General features: G+C 38.9%; 1 protein-coding gene and 1 long non-coding RNA gene across 5 annotated transcripts; both read left to right on the top strand.

The window, feature by feature from the left end:
• LOC106078465 (uncharacterized) lies at positions 1-21,344 on the top strand. Of its 4 annotated transcripts, none has more exons than XM_056041292.1 (9): positions 1-508; positions 1,587-1,759; positions 2,422-2,515; positions 3,463-3,642; positions 4,246-4,273; positions 7,977-8,087; positions 16,814-17,013; positions 18,167-18,287; positions 19,239-21,344. In XM_056041292.1, the coding sequence occupies exons 2-9, from the start codon at positions 1,641-1,643 to the stop codon at positions 19,385-19,387; spliced, it is 1,002 nt and encodes a 333-aa protein (XP_055897267.1). In that variant the 5' UTR covers positions 1-508; positions 1,587-1,640; the 3' UTR covers positions 19,388-21,344. The 4 variants fall into 4 exon arrangements, with proteins under 4 accessions (XP_055897267.1, XP_055897265.1, XP_055897266.1 ...); XM_056041290.1 differs by having other exon boundaries at positions 1,582-1,759; XM_056041291.1 differs by having other exon boundaries at positions 1,533-1,759.
• LOC129928201 (uncharacterized) lies at positions 4,280-7,131 on the top strand. The gene is made up of 3 exons (XR_008779780.1): positions 4,280-5,505; positions 6,132-6,242; positions 6,358-7,131. It is a non-coding gene; the product is annotated as an uncharacterized LOC129928201 (long non-coding RNA).
• Positions 21,345-24,219: the final 2,875 nt, after the last annotated feature.

Raw genomic sequence — 24,219 nt, 5'->3', positions numbered from 1 at the left:
GTTTTTTGATGTTCATGAAGTTGTTGGATCTTGATTTTGTACTTGATGATACAAATCTGAGAAACAATTGGCAGAAGAGAAATCTCGTCCCATGCCCTGGAGCCTGTGTTAGGGAAGAAAAGGGATATACTAGATCTATAGATACGCTAATACAACACTCAGTTTTTCGGCCTTGGTTGATTGGTTATCATGGAATGAAGACCAAAGAAAAGTGTGCAACCCGATGTATGCCTTTTAACAAATACGGAAATTGAAACTCGTTAAATACTTTCGTTTTGATGTGAATATCACGTTGTATATACGGTAACAGTTTTTTTCTCAAAGGCTTGTAGTCCAGTTTCTAGATCAAATGATGTTACATGTTTACCTATGATGGCTTTTTAAAAAAGAAAAACATGCTAATGCTGACTGCTGACCTTGATAATAGCGTCTGATCTATAAATAGAAATTGGAAATTCATTCTATTAGAAATGGTTTGAAGATAGAATTTCAGACTAAGTTGTGTCAGGTAAGTTGACTTCATATTTTATTTACTAATAGATCTATCTGATATTTATGGTTATTATAAATGCTAAAATCATTTAAATTTTCTACATTGCACTTTATGTTTAGAAAGGCAATTCTGCGGTATGGTAAAAGTAATAACCAAATGTTACTTAGATCTAGATCTATATTGATCTAAGTGTAAATCCCCCCCCCACTTTTTTTTCACCTTATCTGAATACTTTTCAGGCGCCAATAAATGTCCTTGTTGATTCATGTTAAAAGCTCATGCCAACATTTCACCAAAATAGATCTGGTGTCTAGACCAGTGGTTCCCAAACTTTTTCCTTTATGGAACACTTAGCACATTCTGAGTATTTATTCCGCTTTGCTTTTTTGTTGAGAGATTAATTATCGTGTTGGCATGATAGATCTAGTTAATTATTCCAGTTGTTCGTGGAACACTAAGGTTCCGCGGAACACAGTTTGGGAAACACTGGTCTAGACCATGTCCATAGCGACTGAATATCTTAATCGTACAGTAAAGTGCATATATTTTTGTAAGGTCTAGTTTTATAGAGTCTGAGAGTGAAAACACAAGTGTTCAAGAGTATTAAATGAACAAGGAGTGATAAGAAGCCGGAAGTGAAATTTACCCAAAAGCAAAATGAAAATAATTGTCAACTAATGAATAAGTCGGCTCAGGACTACACATGTATAGCTTTGGATTCCCTTACACCCCAGAAATACACACGGATACAATAATGGTTATTGCCTAGATCTAGATCCTTAATAAATCAGGAAGCCAGTTTGGAATTCAGAGAAAAATGGTTTCACCCAGGATGTCAACACTAAAAATAATATATAAAAAATCTAATCAATATCCACGCAGTTATATGTGAACAAACCTACACACATTCATTATCTGTATTTTAGATATAAAAAAAATTGCTAAAATATTTTAAAATATTTAGGCCTATACCGATTTAAAAATTAGATCTAGATCAGAGAGAAAATTTCTAGAAAATTCGTTTGCTTATCTGCTGTAGAATTTCTGTGATGCTGCATGTGAAGATTACGTATCATTTGTTGCTGTAGTTTAGGTGCCATAATTACGAATTCTATGGATGAATGAAAACATTTGACATCTGTACACGATGTCGCGCAAAGAGTCTCAGAGGAACACACTACTTGAGGATGTTGAATCCCGGAAGTCATCTGTGTCAGCATCTGAGGCAGACGAACTGGATACGTCAAGGGTGAGATCATACCAGAAGTGAGTGATTATAATTAGTGCATGTACTGCTATGGAACACGAATACATTTAAGACTTTGAAGTGTAACCTATACCTTAAGAATCTGTTCTTACTTTGTCATTGACTTGAATGTCTACTAAACGACCACTTGTACTAAATAAAAAAAAGTCTTCTAACTCTAGATGTATACGTACTGATCTTCTTTATAGCAGGCCTCAGAAAGTTTCATAGACGGACTCCATCCAGACGGCTTGCCACCCTTGACCAAATGTCTGGTTGTGTGACATGACCTCTGAACTGGCGTCTCGATGGCCCAGGTTTAGCCCTACCGACCGCAATCGTCCTTCACCCTGTAAATAAATCTTCAATTTTGAAGGAATAAACGAAACATATAAAACAAACAAACAAGAAAAACAATTTTAAAAATACCTAATGTCACCTGTGTATACCTTCACATCCCTCTCTCTCACACACACACCTGATGACACCTCTGTAAACCTTTCCCACCCTCTCTCTCTCACACACACACATCTCATGACACCTGTGTAAACCTTCCCCTCCCTCTCTCTCTCTCTCACACACACACATATAAATATTAGGTTTCTCTTTATACTAGAGAATAGAGAGAAAATACGACCTAGTTAGAGTGAAATAATAACTTATTGTGAATAATCTTTTCCAGACTTGTCCTGCTCATGGTTGTAATATCTATAGTTCTGTGTGCTGTGGTCCTTGTAATGGCCATCTTTTCTATCATGCAAACATCAGAGGGACAGGTATGACTTGACAACTTCATAAAACTAGATGGGAGTGAGGGGGGGGGGTGTAAGAAGTCCAGTAAGTCATTCAATCTAGCTGGGGTCCATAATTATTATTCTGATTATCTGTTCAGGGTTTTAGTGTTGTCACATATAGTTCTATGGAGAGTGGTTTGACTTGCATGAAATCAAATTGTTATTTAGAGAGGTTTGACGTGCATGAAATCAGATTGTTATTTAGAGAGGTTTGACTTGCATGAAATCAGATTGTTATTTAGAGTGGTTTGACTTGCATGAAATCAGCTTGTTATTTAGAGTGGTTTGACTTGCATGAAATCAGATTGTTATTTAGAGTGGTTTGAGTTGCATGAAATCAGATTGTTATTTAGAGAGGTTTGACTTGCATGAAATCAGATTGTTATTTAGAGTGGTTTGACTTGCATGAAATCAGATTGTTATTTAGAGTGGTTTGACTTGCATGAAATCAGATTGTTATTTAGAGAGGTTTGACGTGCATGAAATCAGATTGTTATTTAGAGAGGTTTGACTTGCATGAAATCAGATTGTTATTTAGAGAGGTTTGACTTGTTCATGACGTCTGTTTAGTCTGTATTTGTTTTGCGAGGCTGGACTGTTTGGACGAAACTATGTGACGCCTCTTGTCTCCAGTTCATCTAAATACCTGTTACAAGTTACGTCTTTTTTATAGTACACATTAAGCTATCATTGTTAGAAGCAGTCGACTAAATTATAGTCAATAAACATGATAGACTTTAAAAAATTTAAAATGCATAGTTCTTATTAAAGTATTTAATATTTTATCAAATATAATTATAAAATGTTTATCGAAAAAATGTAAAATATATTTAGAGGAGTCATATATTACAAGATATGAACTTAAAAAGCGGCAGACACCCATCATCTATGAATATTTTTAGACTAAGAATGTTTTGCTCTGTTAAAAGTTATCTGAGACAGTGAGCACTAAACCAATAGCCTGCATTGAGTGCAAGAAACTGATCAAAACTCCGTATGACCTCTCTGATGAGGACAGCCTCCTGGACTCACTAAGCCGAGAGTTTATTGAAGGGCTGGAGAAATGCTGCGCCTACAACAGTAAACAGCTCTCGTCTATGTTAGAACTGGTAAGTGGTTTCTATGTATTTTTTTTGTGTGAAAGCACGCAGTATAAATTGGACTAAGTCTAGCATATGCATTAAATCGAATGTTATAATGTTAGATGATATCCAGCATGTTCTTTTAAGTGAACTGAGTGCTTTATAAATTAAAACATAATAGACATTTATCCTACTGCTGAGTACAACAGGCACGAGGTGCGCTTACACTGTCACAGCATCCCTGGGACCAAAGTTAAGGGACAGATGAGAGATGAGACATTCTCTACTTCTCTACTAAGCCTCTTTATAAGACACGCAAGTCTTTGTTCAGAGTGCATGATTTTTTTTTTAACAATCATGCCTCATTAATTACAAATACACTGTATCAAAAATATGGTTCAATATTAGTTATATTTTACTTTATTTCAACTTTAATTGGTAACTGTAGCAATTTTTTTCCACGAACGATTGTGTTGTAAAACAATTGATAATTTTGGTAGCCGTATGTAGCCATACTAATTAAATACATAGCCACACTAATGAAACGAGTATGCCTAACTTCAACGCTATTTGTTTGAATGTGACATGTCAAAGCTCAATACTTTATCTCTATTTATTTCTTGGTATCAGACAATGCGAAGGCAAGACGTAAAGACAGGTGAGTTTGGAAATAAATTGTTACGAGAATAAAACTTTAATAACACGAAAGTCTGTTGGTTAGTAGCTAGTAGCGAGTCCTGAACTAAGTAGGTCTATAAGCCTACTATTCATAACGTTTAGTAGGTCTATTATTTTTGTATACGTTCTTTTTTCTTGCTTGTGAATAAGTTTTGGCATAATTTATGACGTCGTCTCCTTACGATGGTGTGTACCCTTTAAAAAATATTTACCCGCCCTCATATTGACTTCACCTCTGTGAAGCCTTCATTCCCTCCAGTGCTTAGTAGTGAGTGACATTTTTTAAACTACAGTTGTAGAGATCGATGCACATTCCTCGTTCCATATGCTAAGACAAATTCGCACAAATGCTCCTTCTTCCCTAGTGCTATTGCAGCATGAAATGGGTTGCCTGAGCTAGCCAGGAAAACCAGTGACTTGGCAGATATTAAGTCATTAGTTAACATCCATGACTAGATGCGTGACTCGTAGGACGTAATCATCTTTCTGAAGTAACGTTTGTATTATATAAGATAAGATGTATTATTGATATTGAGGTTTCGAAAAATAAACATGATCTTGGTAAATGACTGCCACGAACAAGGTCCCTTATAAATTTATGTTTACCCTTTATGTTGAATAGACTTAGAAATTAGAACACACTTAAGGGGAGGATTACCTTTGAAAATAGTCATTTTGGACCCAAAAATGGATTTTTAGATTTAAACGTATTTAGATAGCTTATCCATTTATTTACTAGAATAGAATGTTCAATTTTCTGAAATATTGCTTTAAATTATACTTTTTTTCATTTTTAGGGTGCTTATTAATCAAGATTTGATTGAAAAACGTAAAAATCCCCCATAGTTACGCCTATAATAACTCTTTTGCATAGCAAATACTCTGGTCATATTTGGTATCAAATTGTTCGGCTTCAAAAGCACTTTTAAAATTTGGCAACACTTCCTAATCTATTATAAGAAGTTTTTAGCTAAATTTAGAAACTTGCGTACTCTATTTGGTAAGTTTTTCGTATAATTATAGCCCACTCATAAATACTGAACGCTGATTGGTTGCTTACCGGAATACCCCTAGTGACTGTGTATACGTCAGCTTATCGAAAATAGAAAAACAAACATGCTGCCGTTTTCTCGTTGCAAACAAAACAGTTTCAGTATCATAAAATAAACGTTTTTGTATGTTTTATTCTTGCTATTCGGAAATCTTCATCATGTGAGTATAATAAATAGGATTTCGTGATTCTAGATCTACGAGTCTTGTCTACATTACTCTAGATCTACACTAACTAGTGGTCATATATTGAATCCAGCCAGGTCTAGATCTAGATCCACTACTAAATATAGATCTAGATCATTATCTAGGACTAGATCTACTAGATGCATAGAGGCATAGATTATTCTGTGCCAAGATGAAGATAAAAGAAAGGAACAGCGTATTGAAGCTCATATAAACACTAGATCTAATTCTAGATTAGTAGATCTAGACGTCTAGAAGATATAATTCAAATCATGTCAATGTAAATAGTAATAGTAAATAGACTCCTCCTACTCAAACACTTCAATTTTAAACAGCTTTCAATGTTAGATGTAGATGTATGTATTGAATAGATAGTGTCTGAGTGTGCAACCTAGTTTTGACATGGACTTTATACTATTATAAGATTCAAATCTATATTAATGATAATCCAACTGACTGTAAGTAGACATGACATTTTGCTTTTTTATTAACATGGAACCTAGATCTAGACATCAGAAGCTACTAATTAATGACAATATTTGTTACCTGTGCCCTACATATTCTATACAATTGATTATCACCTAATATCAATCTTTTGTCAGGTTTGAAGTACTACTGGTAGCAGAATGAAATCCCTGCCTCCAACATAATACAAAGATTGGTTTGAATCTCACCAAGTTAATTGTGATATCAACTAGATCTATTCTATAAAGGTTAGTTTTTTTTGTTTCTTGTTTTAAAACCTTATTTATTTAGAATAATTATGTTGTTGCCACTTGATGTTTACTTAATTATTTTTCTTATACTTTTTTGTTCTCTATTTTTTAGGATTCAAGCAATGGTGGCGACGCATTCCGCTGAAATATTCTGGAAGATATTCATCAACGAGTTTAACTGCGATACACCACAGTGTTATCCAAATCTTTTAACAGAGTGTGTGGGATTTAACCTTTTGAAGATATAAAAGTAACTTAAGAACAGTGCTACTCAATTTACCAAAGGCTATCAGAACAAGCAAATTATACAACGATGTAAATTTGGGGAAACTCAAAATACGATTACGTCGATTCGCTCATGAACTAGAAACTTTTGGACCAAAATCTAGATTTACTAATCCAGAAAAAGAAAACTGTTCTATTTTAGCGGCTGTGGGACAACTTAATGTAAATTTTTCTTTTGTCAGTGTAATTAAAACTTTTTTTCAATTATTAGGCCAGCAAGAAAAACCATCCACTTAGATTATCAAGCTTTCAGAAAATCTTAAGAAATGCAATTTTAAAAAGTTATAAAAAGATTACTGTTGTTGAGAAAAGATGCTAAAGCACACATAGAATTTCAGTTGATAGAAGCAAAAGGAGTTTGTTAATATTCTGGAAAGTTTTAAATCCATTGTTTACATTTTGAATTTTTAGCTATTTTTCTCATATTGCTATCGACTTATATGATCATCTTAAAAGTACTATAACTTAAAAACTTATTGATGAAATGATGTCAAATTTTTTACATTATAAGACTATATTTAGTTATCAAAGTGTGCAGTGTTATTTATTCAAATATAGTGATTTTACATAGTTTGACAAATAAATTTTAGTTTTAAATCAATTTTTCTTAGATTCTTATTTTTCCAAAAATACCAAAACTAAAATTGCTATTACTTTGCAACCATTTAAGATATTTGCATAAAATTTGAAACACTTAAAGATATATGTTAGTACTTTAACGTGACATCCAGCGTTTTTTTTTTAAATTCATGATGTTCATTTTATTGTCTTTGACATCTCTAAAAAAAAGTTTTTTTTGTAAAAAACTATACCACTTATTTTACTTCTAAATCTTGTGAAAACAAATAGAATTGTAATAAAAATTGAGATGTCACATTATAGAGTCATGTTTGCTTCTTCAAAATAAAAAAGTTTGAGTCTTTTTTATTGATTATTAAGAAAGGAAAAGCATTTTAAAAATCATATACAAAAAACAAGATGGCGGCCGTTACCATGGCAACCACAAAAGTGACACACAATTTTCTAAGGTTTTTTTTATCAGGGTGAGTTACTGTACCAACCAACCAGTTTTGATAAGTTTCTGATCAATATTAAAGAAAATAATTTTTTTAGGTGTACCTCCCCTTAAAGGTAGAACATTTAAAAATCAAACAGCTTTATAATTGCTTATAGTAGATTTTTATAATTGTAATTATAATCGTGCTATTTCTGTTGAATTTAAAACAGAGTCTCCATAGTAAATCGTGATCTTCGCGATAGGTATCTGGTGTTCTGTGACACTCATTGATAGGTGAAATAGAACAATACCATGACATCCTTGAAACTTTAAATATATTTCAATAAGTTTAACATTCATTCTTGTTTAAAATATTGATCCTTACATGTTGCTCTTAAAATCCAGACATACGATACGAACCTTTTTTATTTGCTTGGCCTCTTCGACAGCCTCGTTGTCGTCATTCAACGCAGCGAACTTCACATTCAGCCCAGTGTCTGCTCACAAACGAATGTATGCACCTACAAATCCTTATCCTACTGTTGAATACATCAGACGAGGTATAATTCTATCATCTGATAAGTAAAGCTTAGGTCAGTGATTTCCAAAGTGGTCTATACATACCCTTTGGGTTCTACGACGACTTCCTAGGGGTCTACGAGACAAAAATGTTTGGGAACCGCTGGTTTGGTCTGGGCCTTTGAAACTCATCACAAGATGCCTCTAAAAACTGTAAAATTGCCCATAGACAATGCTGGAAGGCTCCATAACTTGCACAACACTAACCTCAGACACACTTTAACTACAAGGCGACTCTCTATTAATTGTTGCTATCAGTAGAGAAGCCCTTTAAAGCCATTCTGCAATGCTGGTAATGATAATGGTAATTATAACAGAGGTTGACAGCTGTCGAAAATTGAGACAAACTTTAAAGTTTTACTGTGAACCCGAAGACATGTTACATCTACGGATTAATGTCAATATCTGAGGACCCTTACCAAAGTGATTACAGATATTTATAATTTTACACATAACAGTTGCTGTTTTTTCTTAACTTTTACATATTTTATTATTGAGAAAATATTACTGAGTATTTTTCAATGATAAACTGAAACTTCTCTTCAGAAAAAAGGCTTATAATTTAAAAACTGTCTGCGTTTATTATTACGCACGACAATTTATGTATTAATTATGTTTTTAAACAAGTTTATTAATGTATAGGAAAAAAAATAGGAATCATCACCCTTGCTCAAATTATTTAGATGTATAAATATACAGAAGAACGTCGATTATTAGGATTTATTGGGACAGTGATCTGTACGAAAAAAATTATCGTTAAGGATAACCGAATGCCTTATATTATATTTATAAACTGTCCATTTGACCAACAATATTGTTATAAACCTGGTGGTGGCACAGAGAGGGGTAGTGGTGTGAGTGTAGTCAGCAGTTTGCAGAGAGCCTGGATAGTGAGATTCGTAACACTGGTGTCAGAAGTGGGATCGGATCGGAATCGGATTGGATCGGATCTACTATGGCTCGTCTGAAACTGCTGTACGAACTTGAATTTAGAGAACTGAAAGAAGAACTCCGTGGACGAAGGCTGAAGACATATGGAAACAAGGAAACTTTGCAAGCACGCCTCCGAGAAGACATGTTGGAAGAAAAAGAAGATCCGGACACATATCTTTTTGAAGTCGAACCTAACTTGCTGGAACAGCTCACCAGTAGCATGCAGCAACAGATCACCAGTACCCGTATCATGCTAGACGAGATGAGTGCGACATTGAAGAAGAACACCGAGGAGTTCTGTAGAGAGATTAAAAAGATGGGTACCTCAGTGAAGGAAGTGACGAGCCCCGTGGTGAAAACTATGGACGTGGTGGAAGAAACCTTGTACGACCAAGGAGACTTGAAAGATGAAGGAGATTCACAATCGTTGGACATTGAACAATTACCCACCCAATGCTGTGAATCAATAAGCAGTAACAATGGCAATGCTGATGAAGGTGGTGCTGCCTGCGAATCCGAAAACAAGGAGTACAGACTTGTGGAGCCGAAAGAGACAGATCAAGAGAACGCTGAGTTTGCCTACAAGCCTGTTGCTGAGGGACGTTTACATGATGAAAGCTACCAGCGAGGCTTGGACTCTACAGACGATCGTCCAGATGCTAAGATCAGCGAGAGAAGCCCTGGTGGTGATCATGAGAACCCATTGATACCTGATGAAGTCGTTGAGAGACAATTGCAAGTCGGAAGATACCAGCCAGATAGGCACCTAACAGACGTTGGTCAGGCTGCCAAGACTGGAGAGGAAAGTCCTGATGGTGGTAAAGAGAATCCAAGGCAGTCTGACGTTGAAGTTGATGGACATTTGCACGATGAAAGTCATCGACCAGGTCTGAAACCAACAAGTGATTGGCCCGATACTGAGACGAGAGAGAGAGGTCCTGATGGTGGTGAAGAAAGCCGAATGGAGCCTGAAGCCGAAGACGAGGGACCTTTGCACGAGGAGTGTTGCCAACATGCCCCACGAGCATGCACTCCAGACAAGGCTGAAGATGATGACCTGTTCCACAATTCCCTGTCCTGTGGGTTTGAAGCCCATCCCAGTCCTTCTTCGCAAAGCCCTATGAAGCCACCTCTTTTGCCAACGATCTTGGTATCCCCAGCCCTTATATCCTATACCTCTCCATGTGCCAAACGGCTGCCTTCAATACCGAACGACAAGAGAGCGACGCGACCACGACATCACTGCAGCCACATGAAGACCAACTGGCGGAGAAGAAGAAGGCTACTTTTGTTGAATGCAAGATGGATGACGATGCAACCTCGATATCACTGCAACCACATGAAGACCAACTGGCGGAGAAGAAGAAGAAGGCGACTTTTGCTGAGTGCAATATGGATGACCATGCGATCACGAGGTCGATACAACCAGATGAAGGCTAACTGGAGGAGAAGAAAACGTCTTCTGAATTCCACGTGGATGGCAATGAAAGCACGACGGCGGGGCAACCAGGTCGAGGCAAACTGGCGAAGAAGAAGGAAGCGACCATTGCTGACTTTAACATGGATGACTCCGTCAAGCTCAAGAGGCAAGCCAACTGCCACCGATCGACCCCCACCTAAAGCGATGAAACTTCACAGCCAATGCCATGATGTTGATTCTGTCCGGGACGGACAGATCTAAGGAGGGGGCAGTGTTATAAACCTGGTGGTGGCACAGATGGGGGTAGTGGTGTGTGTGTAGTCAGCCGACGCAAATCGCCCCAGGCCAGCGCTAGACGAGCGGTCAACCGTGACGAGTTACGACGATCGGCCGAGACGAGTGTCAACAAGAGAGTTCGGGAAGGATCGCTGACGTGAACAGAGCTCAGGGGCGTCACGAGAGTTGTAGTCATCTGACCACCCAGAATGGCCGAGCGACGTTCTGTCCGGTTCTAGAAGGCCAGCAGGGACCCTATATAAAGAGCGAAGGTATCAGAGACCAACCAGTCACAACTTCCCGATCTACAGTTCGTTACAACGGCTCAGTGCAAGTCCGAGGCGAGACAGAGAGAGACCAGTGCAAGAGTTGATACGGCGGAGAGATATTTGTACAGTCTTGTGTTACGTGCTGCCAATTGTACAGTATTGGCTCTTATTTATTGACATTAAACTATTACGTTATTTTGAAGCCCAGAGTTGTCAAGTTCTTTAAGTTGGTGGTGTCTGGTGCCGTTTGCAGAGAGCCTGGATAGTAATAGTTTAATGTCCATAAATAACAGCCAATGCTGAACAATTGGCAGCACGTAGAACAGTACAAATAGCTCTGCGATAACAAATATCTCTCCGATAACACCGTTCCGCCGTATCAAGTCTTGCACTGGCCTCTTGCACTGGCCTCTCCGTCTCGTTCCGGGCTTGCACTGGGTTCAACAGTTCAGGACTGACTTCACACACTTGGGCTCGTTGTGTCGGACTCGATCACAGACCAAGATCAAGACGCCGTTCGTCTCAACTGTACTTGATAGTACTCCGCACTGAACCGTCGTAATGCTCCGTACAGAACCACACCGCTGAACTGTGCTGTAGTCGACCGTGTTCTGAACTCTTGTCGTGAACCTCCTTTCTGAACCGTCTTGACTGCGACACCTCCGCTCTTTATATAGGGTCCCTACTGGCCTTCTAGAACCGGACAGAACGTCGCTCGACCATTCTGGGACGCTCCTGAGCTCTGTTCACGACGCCGATCCTACTCGAACCTTCATGTTGTTAACTCGTCTCGGCCGATCGTCGTAACTCGTCACGGTTGACCGCTCGTCTAGCGCTGGCCTGGGGCGATTTGCGTCGGCTGACTACACTCACACCACTACCCCCATCTGTGCCACCACCAGGTTTATAACACTGCCCCCTCCTTAGATCTGTCCGTCCCGGGCAGATCCAGCTTCACCATAGTACGGGTGGAGTCGATTGATGTGGACGACCTTCCGCTGGGAGCTGTGGCTTCCTTGTATCCGGCAAACGTCATCTGTGATCCTTTTAACTACATGGTAAGGGCCTTCCCAATCACTTTGATGCTTATAGGACCTTCCGTTTCTTCTCCGGGGGTTGTATAGCCAGACCAAGTCGTTCTTACGGAACCTCGAGGCATTGACCCTATCGTCGTTCCTTGTCTTCATTTGGTCACTGCTGCTGTTGATGTTTTTGAGGGCTAAATTATGAGCTTCCTTCATTCGGAAAATGGGGGCTACGTTTTCATCTTTTCGCTGAGCATCTTGGCTTTTCTCGTCTGACCGCGGCTCGGGAGCTTGCACCTCAAGACGACGACAATCGATGATCACCCCCGTTTCTTCAGCCTTCCTGCAGGGTCTGTATACTTTCTCAGATCTGTGTTGGTTCACTTCTTGTCGAAAAGCCCTTTTTGCACAGTTTCGTTGTAGGTGACCAAACCCTCCACAGTTCCAGCATCGTTTTCTCACTCCACGTTGACCTTGTGGTATCTGGGTAGTTCTACATTTCTCTAGGGCCTCGTTCGTTTTTCTCAGTTCCCTGCGACCTTTATCTTTAACCTCCAGCCTCTGGTCCTGGGAAATGTTCTCGAACTCGTCTTTATCAGCTTGGTATAAGAGAGCGTACACAAGGGCTTCACTGGCTTTGCGCTTGCCACTAACTCTGATGGCCTTCTTCAGTTCGGGGTCTCGAAGTGCATCGGCAAACGCATCAGTAATGATTATTTCCAGGAGGTCTTGCGTGGCTGTTGGGTAAGCCAAATGGGCGAGGCGTGCAATGTCTGCCTCCAACTCCCGTAGGGTTTCATTTGATTGCTGTCGGCGGGTCTTCAATTTGACTCGATACAATTCTGGCAGATACTCGTCACCGTAACGGAGCTCCATCGTCTTGACGAGAGCAGCGTAGTCTTGTGGGTTTGGAATGGACTGCAGCAGTTTGGAGGCCTTTCCTCTTAGGGACAATATAAGGGCTGTTGCTTTCTCCTCATCGCTGTTCCATTGGTTGACTTTGGCCGCGGCGTCAAATTGTAGCTTGTAGACGGACCAGGACACGGATCCATCAAACACAGGAGGCTTTACCTTCATGAAAGCTTCGGGTACGATCGACATCACATTTGCTTTCTGCATCGTGGTAAAATCCCTGTAAACTTGCGTCTTTATTTCTTCGATCTTTTTCTCAACAGCGTAGACCCTCTGGTTCATCTGTTCTTCTATGGTGGTGATTCTCTCCTCCACAGCATGTATGCGTTGGTTCATTGCCAATAACTCCGTTTTGATTCCCGAGTCCATCGTGTCTATCTTGGAATTGGTGTTTTCTAGCCCCGAGTTCATCTGTTCTCGCATAGAACCGATCTCCTCACGAACAGCTGCCATCTGCTCCTGTTTGCTACTGGCGATCTGTCCCAGCAAGTCCGGTTCGACTTCGAAAAGGTATGTGTCCGGATCTTCTTTTTCCTTCACCATTTCTTCCCGAAGGCGTTCTTGTAAGGTTTCTTTGTTTCCGCTCGTCTTCAGATCTCGATTACGGAGCTCTTGCCTCAGTTCCTTCACAAGGAGTTGGTCTAGCGTTTTCGTAGTAGCCATTGCAGATCCCACTTCTGACACCAGTTGTGTCTCGGCCGATCGTCGTAACTCGTCACGGTTGACCGCTCGTCTAGCGCTGGCCTGGGGCGATTTGCGTCGGCTGACTACACTCACACCACTACCCCTCTCTGTGCCACCACCAGGTTTATAACACTGCCCCCTCCTTAGATCTGTCCGTCCCGGACAGAATCAACATCATGACATTGGCTGTAAAGTTTCATCGCTGCAGGCGGGGGGCGATCAGTGGCAGTTGGCTTGCCTCTTGAGCTTGATGGAGCCATCCATGTTGCAGTCAGCAATGGTCGCTTCCTTCTCTTCCTCCAGTTGGCCTTAACCTGGTTGCTTCGCCGTCGTGCTTTCATCGCCATCCACGTTGAGTTCAGAAAACGTTTTCTTCTTTTCCTCCAGTTAGCCTTCATCTGGTTGTATCGACCTCGTGATCGCATGGTCATCCATATTGCACTCAGCAAAAGTCGCCTTCTTCTTCTTCTCCGCCAGTTAGTCTTCATGTGGCTGCAGTGATATCGAGGTTTCATCGTCATCCATCTTGCATTCAACAAAAGTAGCCTTCTTCTTCTCCGCCAGTGACTGCAGTGATGTCGTGGTCGCGTCGCTCTCTTGTCGTTCGGTATTGAGGGCAGCCACTTGATACATGGAGAAGTATAGGATGTAAGGGCTGGGGATACCAAGATCGTTGGCCAAAGAGGTGACGTCATAGGGCTTTGCGGAGAAGGGTTGTGATGGGTTTCAAATCCATAGGACAGGGAATAGTGGGACAAGTCATCATTTTCAGCCGTGTCTGGAGGACATGCTCGTGGGGCAGGTTGGTAACACTCCACTTCGTCTTCGGCCTCAGGTTCCAATCGGCTTTCTTCACCGTCATCAGGACCTCTCTCTCTCGTCTCAGTATCGGGCCAATCGCTTGTTGGTTTCAGACCTTGTCGATGACTTTCATCGTGCAAATGTCCATCATCTTCAACGTCAGGCTTCCTTGGATTCTCTTGACCACCATCAGGACTTTCCTCTCCAGTCTTGGCAGCTGGACCAACGTCTGTTAGGTTCGGACCTGGCTGATATCTCTCGACTTGCAAGTGTCTCTCAACGGCTTCGTCAGGTTTCAATGGGTCCTCATGATCACCACCAAGGCTCCTTTCTCTGGCTTTAGCATCTGAACGAACGTCTGAGCTGTTGATTCTCTCCTCCACAGCAGGTATGCGTTGGTTCATAGCGGCTATCTTGGTGTTCATGGCATCTATCTTGGAATTGGTGTTTTCTAGCGCCGAGTTCATAGCTGCCATCTGCTCCTGTTTGCTACTGGCGATTTGTCCCTGCATAGCTGCCATCTGTCCCTGCATAGCTGCCATCTGTTCTTGTTTGCTACTGGCGATTTGTCCCTGCATATCTGCCATCTGTTCCTGTATGGTACTGGTGATCTGTTGCTGCATTCTACTGGTGAGCTGTTCCAGCAAATCCGGTTCGACTTCAAAAAGGTATGTGTCCGGATCTTCTTCTTCTTCCAACATGTCTTCTCGGAGGCGTGCTTGTAAAGTTTCCTTGTTACCATATACCTTCAGCCTTCGTCCACGGAGTTCTTCCTTCAGTTCTCTAAATTCTAGTTCGTACAGCAGTTTCAGACGAGCCATAGTAGATCCGATCCAATCCGATTCCGATCCGATCCCACTTCTGACACCAGTGTTACGAATCTCCTTATCCAGGCTCGCTGCAAATGGTACCAAACGACACCACCAACTTAAAGAACTTGACAAGTCAGGGCTCCAAAATAACGTAAAGGTTTAATGTCCATAAATAACAGCCAATACTGTACAATTGGCAGCACGTAGAACAGTACAAATAGCTCTGCGATAACAAATGTCTCTCCGATAACACCGTTCCGCCGTATCAAGTCTTGCACTGGTCTCTCCGTCTTGTTCCGGGCTTGCACTGGGTTCAACAGTTCAGGACTGACTTCACACACTAGGCTCGTTGTGTCGGACTCGATCACAGACCAAGATCAAGACGCCAGCCGTCTCAACTGTACTTGATAGTACTCCGCACTGAACCGTCGTAATGCTCCGTACAGGACCACACCGTTGAACTGTGCTGTAGTCGACCGTGTTCTGAACTCCTGTCGTGAACCCGCTTTCTGAACCGTCTTGACTGCGACACCTCCGCTCTTTATATAGGGTCCCTACTGGCCTTCTAGAACCGGACAGAACGCCGCTCGACGTTTCTAGGTGGTCAGATGACTACAACTCTCGTGACGCTAATGAGCTCTGTTCACGACGCCGATCCTACTCGAACCTTCATGTTGTTAACTCGTCTCGGCCGATCGTCGTAACTCGTCACGGTTGACCGCTCGTCTAGCGCTGGCCTGGGGCGATTTGCGTCGGCTGACTACACTCACACCACTACCCCTCTCTGTGCCACCACCAGGTTTATAACAATATAAAGAAAATTCAATTGGGCGTATCACTCAGTATGTAAATCTATGCCTACTTTTTCAGTCAAATATTCAGGGAAACAAAGAGTTTTACGTTACCCTTCTAGATATTAATTGGAAACAATATCGGCGTTAGGTGTCCACCAGACAGAACGGTATGAGGCCTGAATAACCAAAACGTCGCCCCAAAAAGAGATATAACCTCTCCCCATAACCTCTTGACTATGAAGCTCACGGCCTTTGTTGGAAGCGTTCCAGTCATCGTACCTACAGTCATCGTACCTAAGTGCCAACAAATCGGCTGTCGGCTAGGGATCGTACACTTTCATAAGTCCAGACCGTTGAATAACTTGAACAAAGTTTTCTACGTAAAGGTCGCAGTGATGTCTCTGTCCGTAACAGGAGGAACAATATTAAACAAACTAAACTCCACTATCCGTGACGTTACTAAATCAGTGGCGAAGCTAAGGATTTGCCATCATTTGGGGCTTAGGGTGCTTGACCTCTTTGGGGGCCCCTTTTTGCGTAATATTTAATATTGAATGTAAAAAAACACTCATATGGGTGCCCTCCTCAAGTGAGGTCCCGAGGGGGGGGGATTTTCAAATTCTTTCCTCCCTCCCCCACCCTAGCTACGCCACTGCACTAAACGTCACGTTCAAAGTCTGTCAACTACGGTGCGTCTCTATGCTAACTAAGTGCCTAACAATATATCAATACATATATGTTCATTGGTGCCATTATTGATTACTTTCCACATTGACGCCAGTGCCAGTATTTCCCAAAGAAACAGTCTATGTTATGTTTAAACATGAAAACAGAAGCGACGATCCATTAAGAGAACATGTCAGGGGCGTGGAAGTGCTGAAGGACGGCCTGAGGATTATCTACTCGGGATTGTACTATGTATATAGCAGCATTCACTTCAGACCTGAATCAGCATATCCTTGTCGTAACTTTACCTATCAGGTAATCCTTAGTTTTATTAATCCTTATTATTAATTTATTAGTAGTTAAAAGTTAGGCAATCCATCACTGAATACCGGCACCTATTTGTTTACAAAAAAAAAAAGCACTGGAAATTGATCAAATTTGAAATGAGGGAAAATAATAGAAGGTGAAAATTGGTCAGCTGCTTGTCATTAATTTTCTAGTGCCTATAAGAAATGATTATGAACTAATTTCTTATTTTATTTTAATTTCTTTCTGAAATGATAATAGCAAGCTCATTAGTATTTTAATGATTTTGTGTGTCATTCTTTTGTTCAGAAATATTTATCTGTGCTTAAATAGTAGCACAAGCTGTTAATTAGCGACAATGTCAATTCATAAAATTTCAAAACAAAGAAAACTGTGAAGAATTATAATTCTCTTTCACGTTCCACATTTTTGAAAAATGAATTATTTTATTCATCAAAGTATTTAAAGATGCAAACTTAGTAGTGTCATCTGTGTATTGTGATCGAGTTGTTTTTTTAATTGTCTCCCGTATGTCTGTCTTGTTTGATTATCAAAAACTTTATTAATTGGCTACAAAAATGTACAGTACCAGCAAAGCATGATTTGAATGATGGTACATGTTACGCTGTTACTGTACAGTTGATGTACACGTACTTTTTGGTATAATGAAAGTACAAATACCCCGCAGGTACTGTCGCTTACCACTTTGTGTAACTGCCTTTTTTTTTTACTGATAACCCCCTCAGGAAATAAAATCCCCCCACAGGGGGTGGGAATTTCGTAACTGATTTTATGCTTTGATTTTGTTTATTTTAGGTGAGATTTTAATGTCAAACTATTCCTTGCCCCAGCGCAGCCAAGGGGGGTTTTGAGGTTAAAACCCCCATCTTCTACAAAACAAAAAATGCAATCGACAGTCACCAAATACCATGAACGTGGCCAAGGAGTTTAAAACCGTCTCCAAAATTATTTTACGATAAAATCTCCTCTTCAATATGTCTTAAGCATACAACAGTCACCATTTTCTATGACCGTAGCCAAGAGGAGTTTAGATTTTAATATTATCAAGGACGTAGCCTTTTTTTTTTTCTGAGAGGGGGTCTCAGAAAAAAAAATGGCTACGCCCTTGATAACACTCATTTTTTTTTACTTGACAACAAAGACCTGGACTCATATCGTGGAAAGAATGTCACCAAACAATCCAAACCAATCGGGTTGCTTGTTACGAACGTCCCACACCTGCTGTGACAGCTGCAGTATGGACGATGAAACTAGTTACACAGGTACACATTTATTTGACCAGCAGTTCTCAAATTGTGGGCGTACTCCCGTTGTACGGTGCAAAGTTCGGACAAGAGGTTGTCGATTTTTTTTAATGTTAAAAAATATTAGAATTTTAGCAATATTTGTATATAATCTATTCAAGATATTAAATCAAAATTAAATCATTAAAAAATCAATAAAATAAATTTTAAAAAGATTCTCGAATCTGAATTTCACGTACTTACACTATGGACGGTGTCGCCTAGAGCCACTGAGCTATTCGTGTTCTTATAAAAATAGGTGTTTTATTTATCTATAGTTGGTTTTCATATTTTCATATATATTTATATACATTTTCTATATAAAACAAAAGTAGTTAATTGCAATAATTCAAGTACTTTTTTTGTCATGGACAATAGTCGTGCAAAGTTTCAACTTGATGCAAGAATGGGAAGTGGGAGAAAAAACGTGTGCAACATTCTACCCAGACAGACAGAGGGAGTTGATACAAGCGTTATACACAAAATGTCAGCTTGCAGAGGAAAATATTCGCCAAAATGACGTATTGGCATTAATCCTCAGTAGTAATGTGTGGTATTTTTAAATAAGCCTAATGAAAGGTACTAAAACATTGCAATTCTTTTAATATCGCCTTTTATTTATACATATAAAAAGATATTTAATTATATCAGAATAATATTTTTTTGTTTCATGGAAATGAAGATTGCTGATTGTCGTAATATTTGGAAGGATATAAAAAGAAATGAGTTTAAATATCATTTGTTGGGAATAAATATTACAAAGTTATACATTTTCAGATAACAAAATATCATTTTGTGGGAATATATATTACAAAGTTATACGTTTTCAGATAACTAACTTTAATTTCGATAAAATGCGTGATACCATTTGTCATAATATATTTGACCATAAACTCTTGACCAAAATGGCCACTGTGTTTCTCTCTACAGGCGGTGTATTCTACCTTGCAGCAGGGGATGTTCTACGTGTAGCTATAGGCGGTCATGGCTTGGTCTACTTCCAAACAAAGTCCAGTTTTGCTGGCCTGATGATGTTGGGAACTGGAAATACAGAAGCAAATTTAGAAAAATACTTTTAAATGAAATTTCAGGTGTGAAAACCAAATGCAATACAATGTAGCTTCCAAGGATAAGCCTATGTATTATAATAGCCAAGAGAGTACTCTGAAAGAGACTAAAAGAGAACATATTAGTTGGAAAGTACAGTTAGTACTTCTACTATTTATGTTTTAAATTGAATAGTAAGTAACATTAGTTTTGAGGTCTTTAAATGGAGATAATTATTATATTAAAAAAAATTACCTTAAGTAACGCGTTGCTAAAAGAAAAATCGATTACGTATTTAAAATATGGTCAAATGTAACGCATCTCTCTTCTGGTATTTGAATACCTTAAAGGTCAATATTTCTACACGTATATCTTCTTTTGAAAACTAAGGTGTGAGGTCGGAAGTATTGTTTTTACTTATATATAGTATTTACATTTTACAGTTCTATTTTTTTTTTTAAATTTAAATGACATCATTAATAAATCTCACTATAACAGATAGAGAAAGAAGGTTCTATACCAAAAATACATAGAGTTGGATCAGATACAGGTTATATTCCAAAAGACCTGAAACACGGTACGGGAAAAAACCAACACATTAGCAGTAGGCCCTAATGTCTCTGTATTTTGCTCTAATTGTGTGTATTTATTTATGCTCTGAACTTGTAGTAGCTTATACACCAGGTTTGTATGGCACTTAGTGGAAGAAGTAAATGATGTCCTATATATGTAAAAATTAACCCTTTTCCTTTTAATATGTTAGGTCACTTGTGAAGAGGTTACATTATCAGATTTAAAACTAAACAATATTAAAAAAGGTTTCAGTCTACAATTAGATCCGTAGCTATTTAGTTTACACAGACTCGCCTTATTTTCGTTCCTTTTGTGATTGCAGTCACATTCTACTACAATTAACTATTTGATTGGAATGATATTTTTAATAACTATCATTATTTTAGATCATTTTTTAAAGATAATATTAACTAGGGCTTATTTAGAGATGTTATTTTTAAAATAAGCAGACCAAAGTAATTCGTTTGCCGAATAGTTTAAAATGTTTACACTTTAAAAAAAATGGGTTTTACTTTTGCTAAAAACGTGATTCTTATGCAATTATTTCATTATTTTTACTGATTCATCCAATCTTTAGATCACAGAACTAAAAAAAAAGTATAGATATAAATAGGGCCTACCGTCTAGACTGTAAGTCTTCCTCTTCAGCTAGATCTACTCTAGTCGAGATTTATATTTGAAAATATGTATTGTTAGAGATTTACAAAGACTAGAAATAAAAGTTAAAGTATAAATACAGTTTTCACTAGAGTCTGTGATTTAAATGTACTTGGCCTCTTTCAGTCACCAAGTGACTATTGAATATCTCATACAAAGACATTAACAGTGAGTCTATATACGCAGTGGGAGTAGTGCATACTGAAGCATAGTCTCCTAATTATTGTCAAAATTTTCAACTCATTAAATGTGCGTAATATTGCGACTGACACACACACACACACGCGATAGTGTAGCAACCTAACCCTTTCTCTATCATACTATTTCAGAAGAAAAAATAATGTGCTTAATTTATTTCAATGTTCACATATTTTATGAACAGAAATGTTATTCTACGACTAAATGGTTTTAAAAAATTAACCCTAAAACGATCTTTTTCTGTAGCGATTATTGATTGTTTAGCTCTAAATAAGAAACATCAGGCAGAAAGAACTCTCGTTTTGAAAGGTCAAGCTCAAAGCAAAGAGACATGCACTTGCTCTGGATGTATATCTAGTGCTAGTGGCGTCATAAAGTAGCGACGTCGTTGTTCATGTCTGCTTGCTGGGGAAAAATGCCCCAAGATACACAGGACCACTGCACACTTCTTTAAGTGGCACAAACAATGAAGATATGACAATGTTCACATGCTTTCTTTATTTGTATACTCTAATTACATATACTAAATGTTTACAATAAAATATTTTAGATTCCAACAAACACTAAAGGCTTTTTCTAAATTTTTTCTAAATAATCTTTATCTTTGCTGTCCGTTTTGCTCATATAATCAGTATTACCAGTAAAATTTAATTTATTGTCTAAGATAGTACCAAGGTATTTAAAAGTTTGCAATATTTTAATGCTCTCGCCAGCTACAGAAACAATATCATTATCCTTACGGAAATCTATTATCATTTCTTTAGGTTTTTTTGACATTTAATAATACACATTAACTTTACAGTATTTTTCAATGTGTTCTATTTCTTTGAAATACTCATTTACGTCTGAGCTCTCTGGGCAAGAAGAGCCGCATCAACAGCGAATTTTGTGAAGGAGCAAAAAGGACTATCGGATTGAAAATCAGATAGTGTACAAAAAAAAACTACAATAGCCCCCACCCGGGGCGCCCCTGTCTTAACTATACATGCATTTGATATTACATTGTTTACCCTAACCCTCTGAAGTCTCTTGGTCAAAAATATACCAAAAAAAAAATTCAAATACAACGATCATTAATAAAATACATATCTATGTTATTGTCGTAAGAGTAGAGTCTAAGACTCTGGGAACTCTAGGACGATAATAAATTACCATCATCTGAACTGTCAACGCTCACCTCTGTCTAGAAAAGATCCAAGCAGATCGTTCGTATTCCAAGACGCTTGGATTTGAATTGAGGCCAAAGACCGAGTATGTCAAGAAAACTTCCCCATATTTCCTCCCTTGTATCATATGGAATGCGTGGTCGAGAGGCTTGAATCTGTTCGCTTGAACTTTGGCTTGGCTTGGCTACCTATGAAGGGAGCAGAGTTGTGTTTTACTGAGCGCCTAAAGGCAGCACGGAAAAATCTTCCCCCAGATACCCCTCCCCCCACTGGTTCACAAACGAGTTTGGACAATAGCGCTCTGAGCATGCTATAAGTAGGAACGGTATGTGTATAGTGACATGTTTGATGGGACTTTATTCCATCCCCGCAAGTGCAATAGACTTGGTCCTTAGGCACGGCTTTGTTTTGATCGTTTTTCATTGTCTCCTCTAACGAACGCTTCCACCCGAGCGCCACTGTGAAGATGAGAAGCATTGCCCTAGAAAATACTTACTTAAGAAACATATTAAATAATAGACTTTGTCTTACCTTTGTATGGAGGTGGTCATATACAAAAGGGATATTACTCATACTCGGTAATAAGAAAAACAATATACTTGTTAGTTCCCTTAAATCCTATTTGGATTGAACAAAGTGCTCTAACGATAAATTTCAATATATATATATATATATATATAATAAAATCAATAATTAATAAAGACATGTTTTTGACATTGTGTGCGAGATTTCCACTCGATAGGAAAGTTATCCACCTTTATCTTATACTCTTAAGCGAGCAATTCTTGTATATATGTATATATATTTATATATAAATTTTATTTCGCAAACGGCTCTAACGATTTTCTTTAAAATTTCAAGGTATGTGCATATTAGTGAGAAAAAAATTCTCAACTCATTGGCCACATCGGGAAAACTCGAAGTCGACCGTTACATTGGTTTGAAAATGGCTCATTATCGAAAAATTAATTTTGGCTAGAATGTTTTACGAATGAAATTTTCTATATGACGTCAATGGGAAAAAAAAATTGACACCGCTTACGTCACTAGGCTCACAGCAGTACACTAAGACATTTCTTCGCAAACTAGAAAAAGTTTTAATGATTCAATTGGCCTAATTAAACATTTGCGCACCATCTTATTGTACATTGATCGACTATGACACTATGGAAGAAAAATAATGAAATTAAATATCTTTATGTATGATTAGTTATTGTGTTTTAAAGGCTTTATAAATTGTTTATACTTTAATTGTGTACATCCGTAGGTAGCTTTTACTTTGTTATTATTTTGCTGGTGAATTATGGCAATGTGTTTAAGCTTTGAAGTCTACTGTCCCATACCAAAACATAGGAAATGGTCATAACACAGCGTATCTATGCTTTACTTGCACAAGGGCCGGCCCTAACATTTGCGGGGCCCTATGTGAAATGGATTGCGCGTGGACCAGTAATGGTAGGCATGGGCGTAGCCAGGATTTTTTTTCGGTGGGGGTTTAGGGGGGGGATTTTTTTCTTCCCCTCCCCACCCCCCCCCCTCGCGAAAAAAATATTTGTATATATGTATGTGTGTGTGTGTTCATAATCTTTATTACATTCTGACCCTTCATTCTTTTGGAACACGTTTATTGTGCCCTAGAATAGTTTCTTCCTGGAGTTAGTGAAAAAATTGTTGACTCCACGCCATTGCCATCAAGGGGCTCTGGGGGAGCTCTAGGAGCTCACCCTAGAGCGGGGCGGAGCCCCGCCGCCAAGCACTATTTCTGGCATAGAATGTCAACAAAATGCATATTCTGAGGTATCTACAGTGCATTTTCCTGCTATTAAAAAGTCTTATTTCAGAAATGTATATGCTATTTTTACTTACTAAGACCCTGCCGCGCCGTTCGGCGCATTTGCCGTCAAGCTGTTTCCACAAAGATCTGTCACTGGTAATTTCTGAATCCTCCTCCCACCTGCTCCGAGGACCTCCATGAATGTGTGGCGCCAAGTTGTACTAGGATGTCATCGCAACTCTTATTATGCGTAATTTATTTTGTCGGAGAACATGTCCCGCAAACCTCATTCGACGCTCTGTCACAATTTTACTAAGGGGTCGACTCCCAGTTCGGCATAGGATTTCCTTGATTTAGACCCGATCTCAATAACTAACTCCTAAAATCTGTCTTAGCCATCTTTGTTGAGCCACATTTAGTGTTTTTCAATTTCGTCAGATGACTATTCACTGCACTTTATTAATGGAGCCCCGACTCTGGTAGAAATGTGACCTCT

This window comes from Biomphalaria glabrata, chromosome 9 (assembly GCF_947242115.1).
Source record: "Biomphalaria glabrata chromosome 9, xgBioGlab47.1, whole genome shotgun sequence".
Lineage (NCBI taxonomy): Eukaryota > Metazoa > Mollusca > Gastropoda > Planorbidae > Biomphalaria > Biomphalaria glabrata.
Note: the sequence above shows the minus strand (reverse complement) of the source record. Positions and strands in the feature narration are given on the sequence as shown.

What these genes read in the sequence shown, in the direction of transcription:
- LOC106078465 (XM_056041292.1), top strand. Translation starts at nt 1,641, where the DNA reads ATGTCGCGCAAAGAGTCTCAGAGGAACACACTACTTGAGGATGTTGAA. An exon ending in AGGGTGAGATCATACCAGAA is followed by an intron (nt 1,760 to 2,421) that starts GTGAGTGATTAT and finishes AATCTTTTCCAG; the next exon opens with ACTTGTCCTGCTCATGGTTG. An exon ending in GTCGTAACTTTACCTATCAG is followed by an intron (nt 17,014 to 18,166) that starts GTAATCCTTAGT and finishes TTGACAACAAAG; the next exon opens with ACCTGGACTCATATCGTGGA.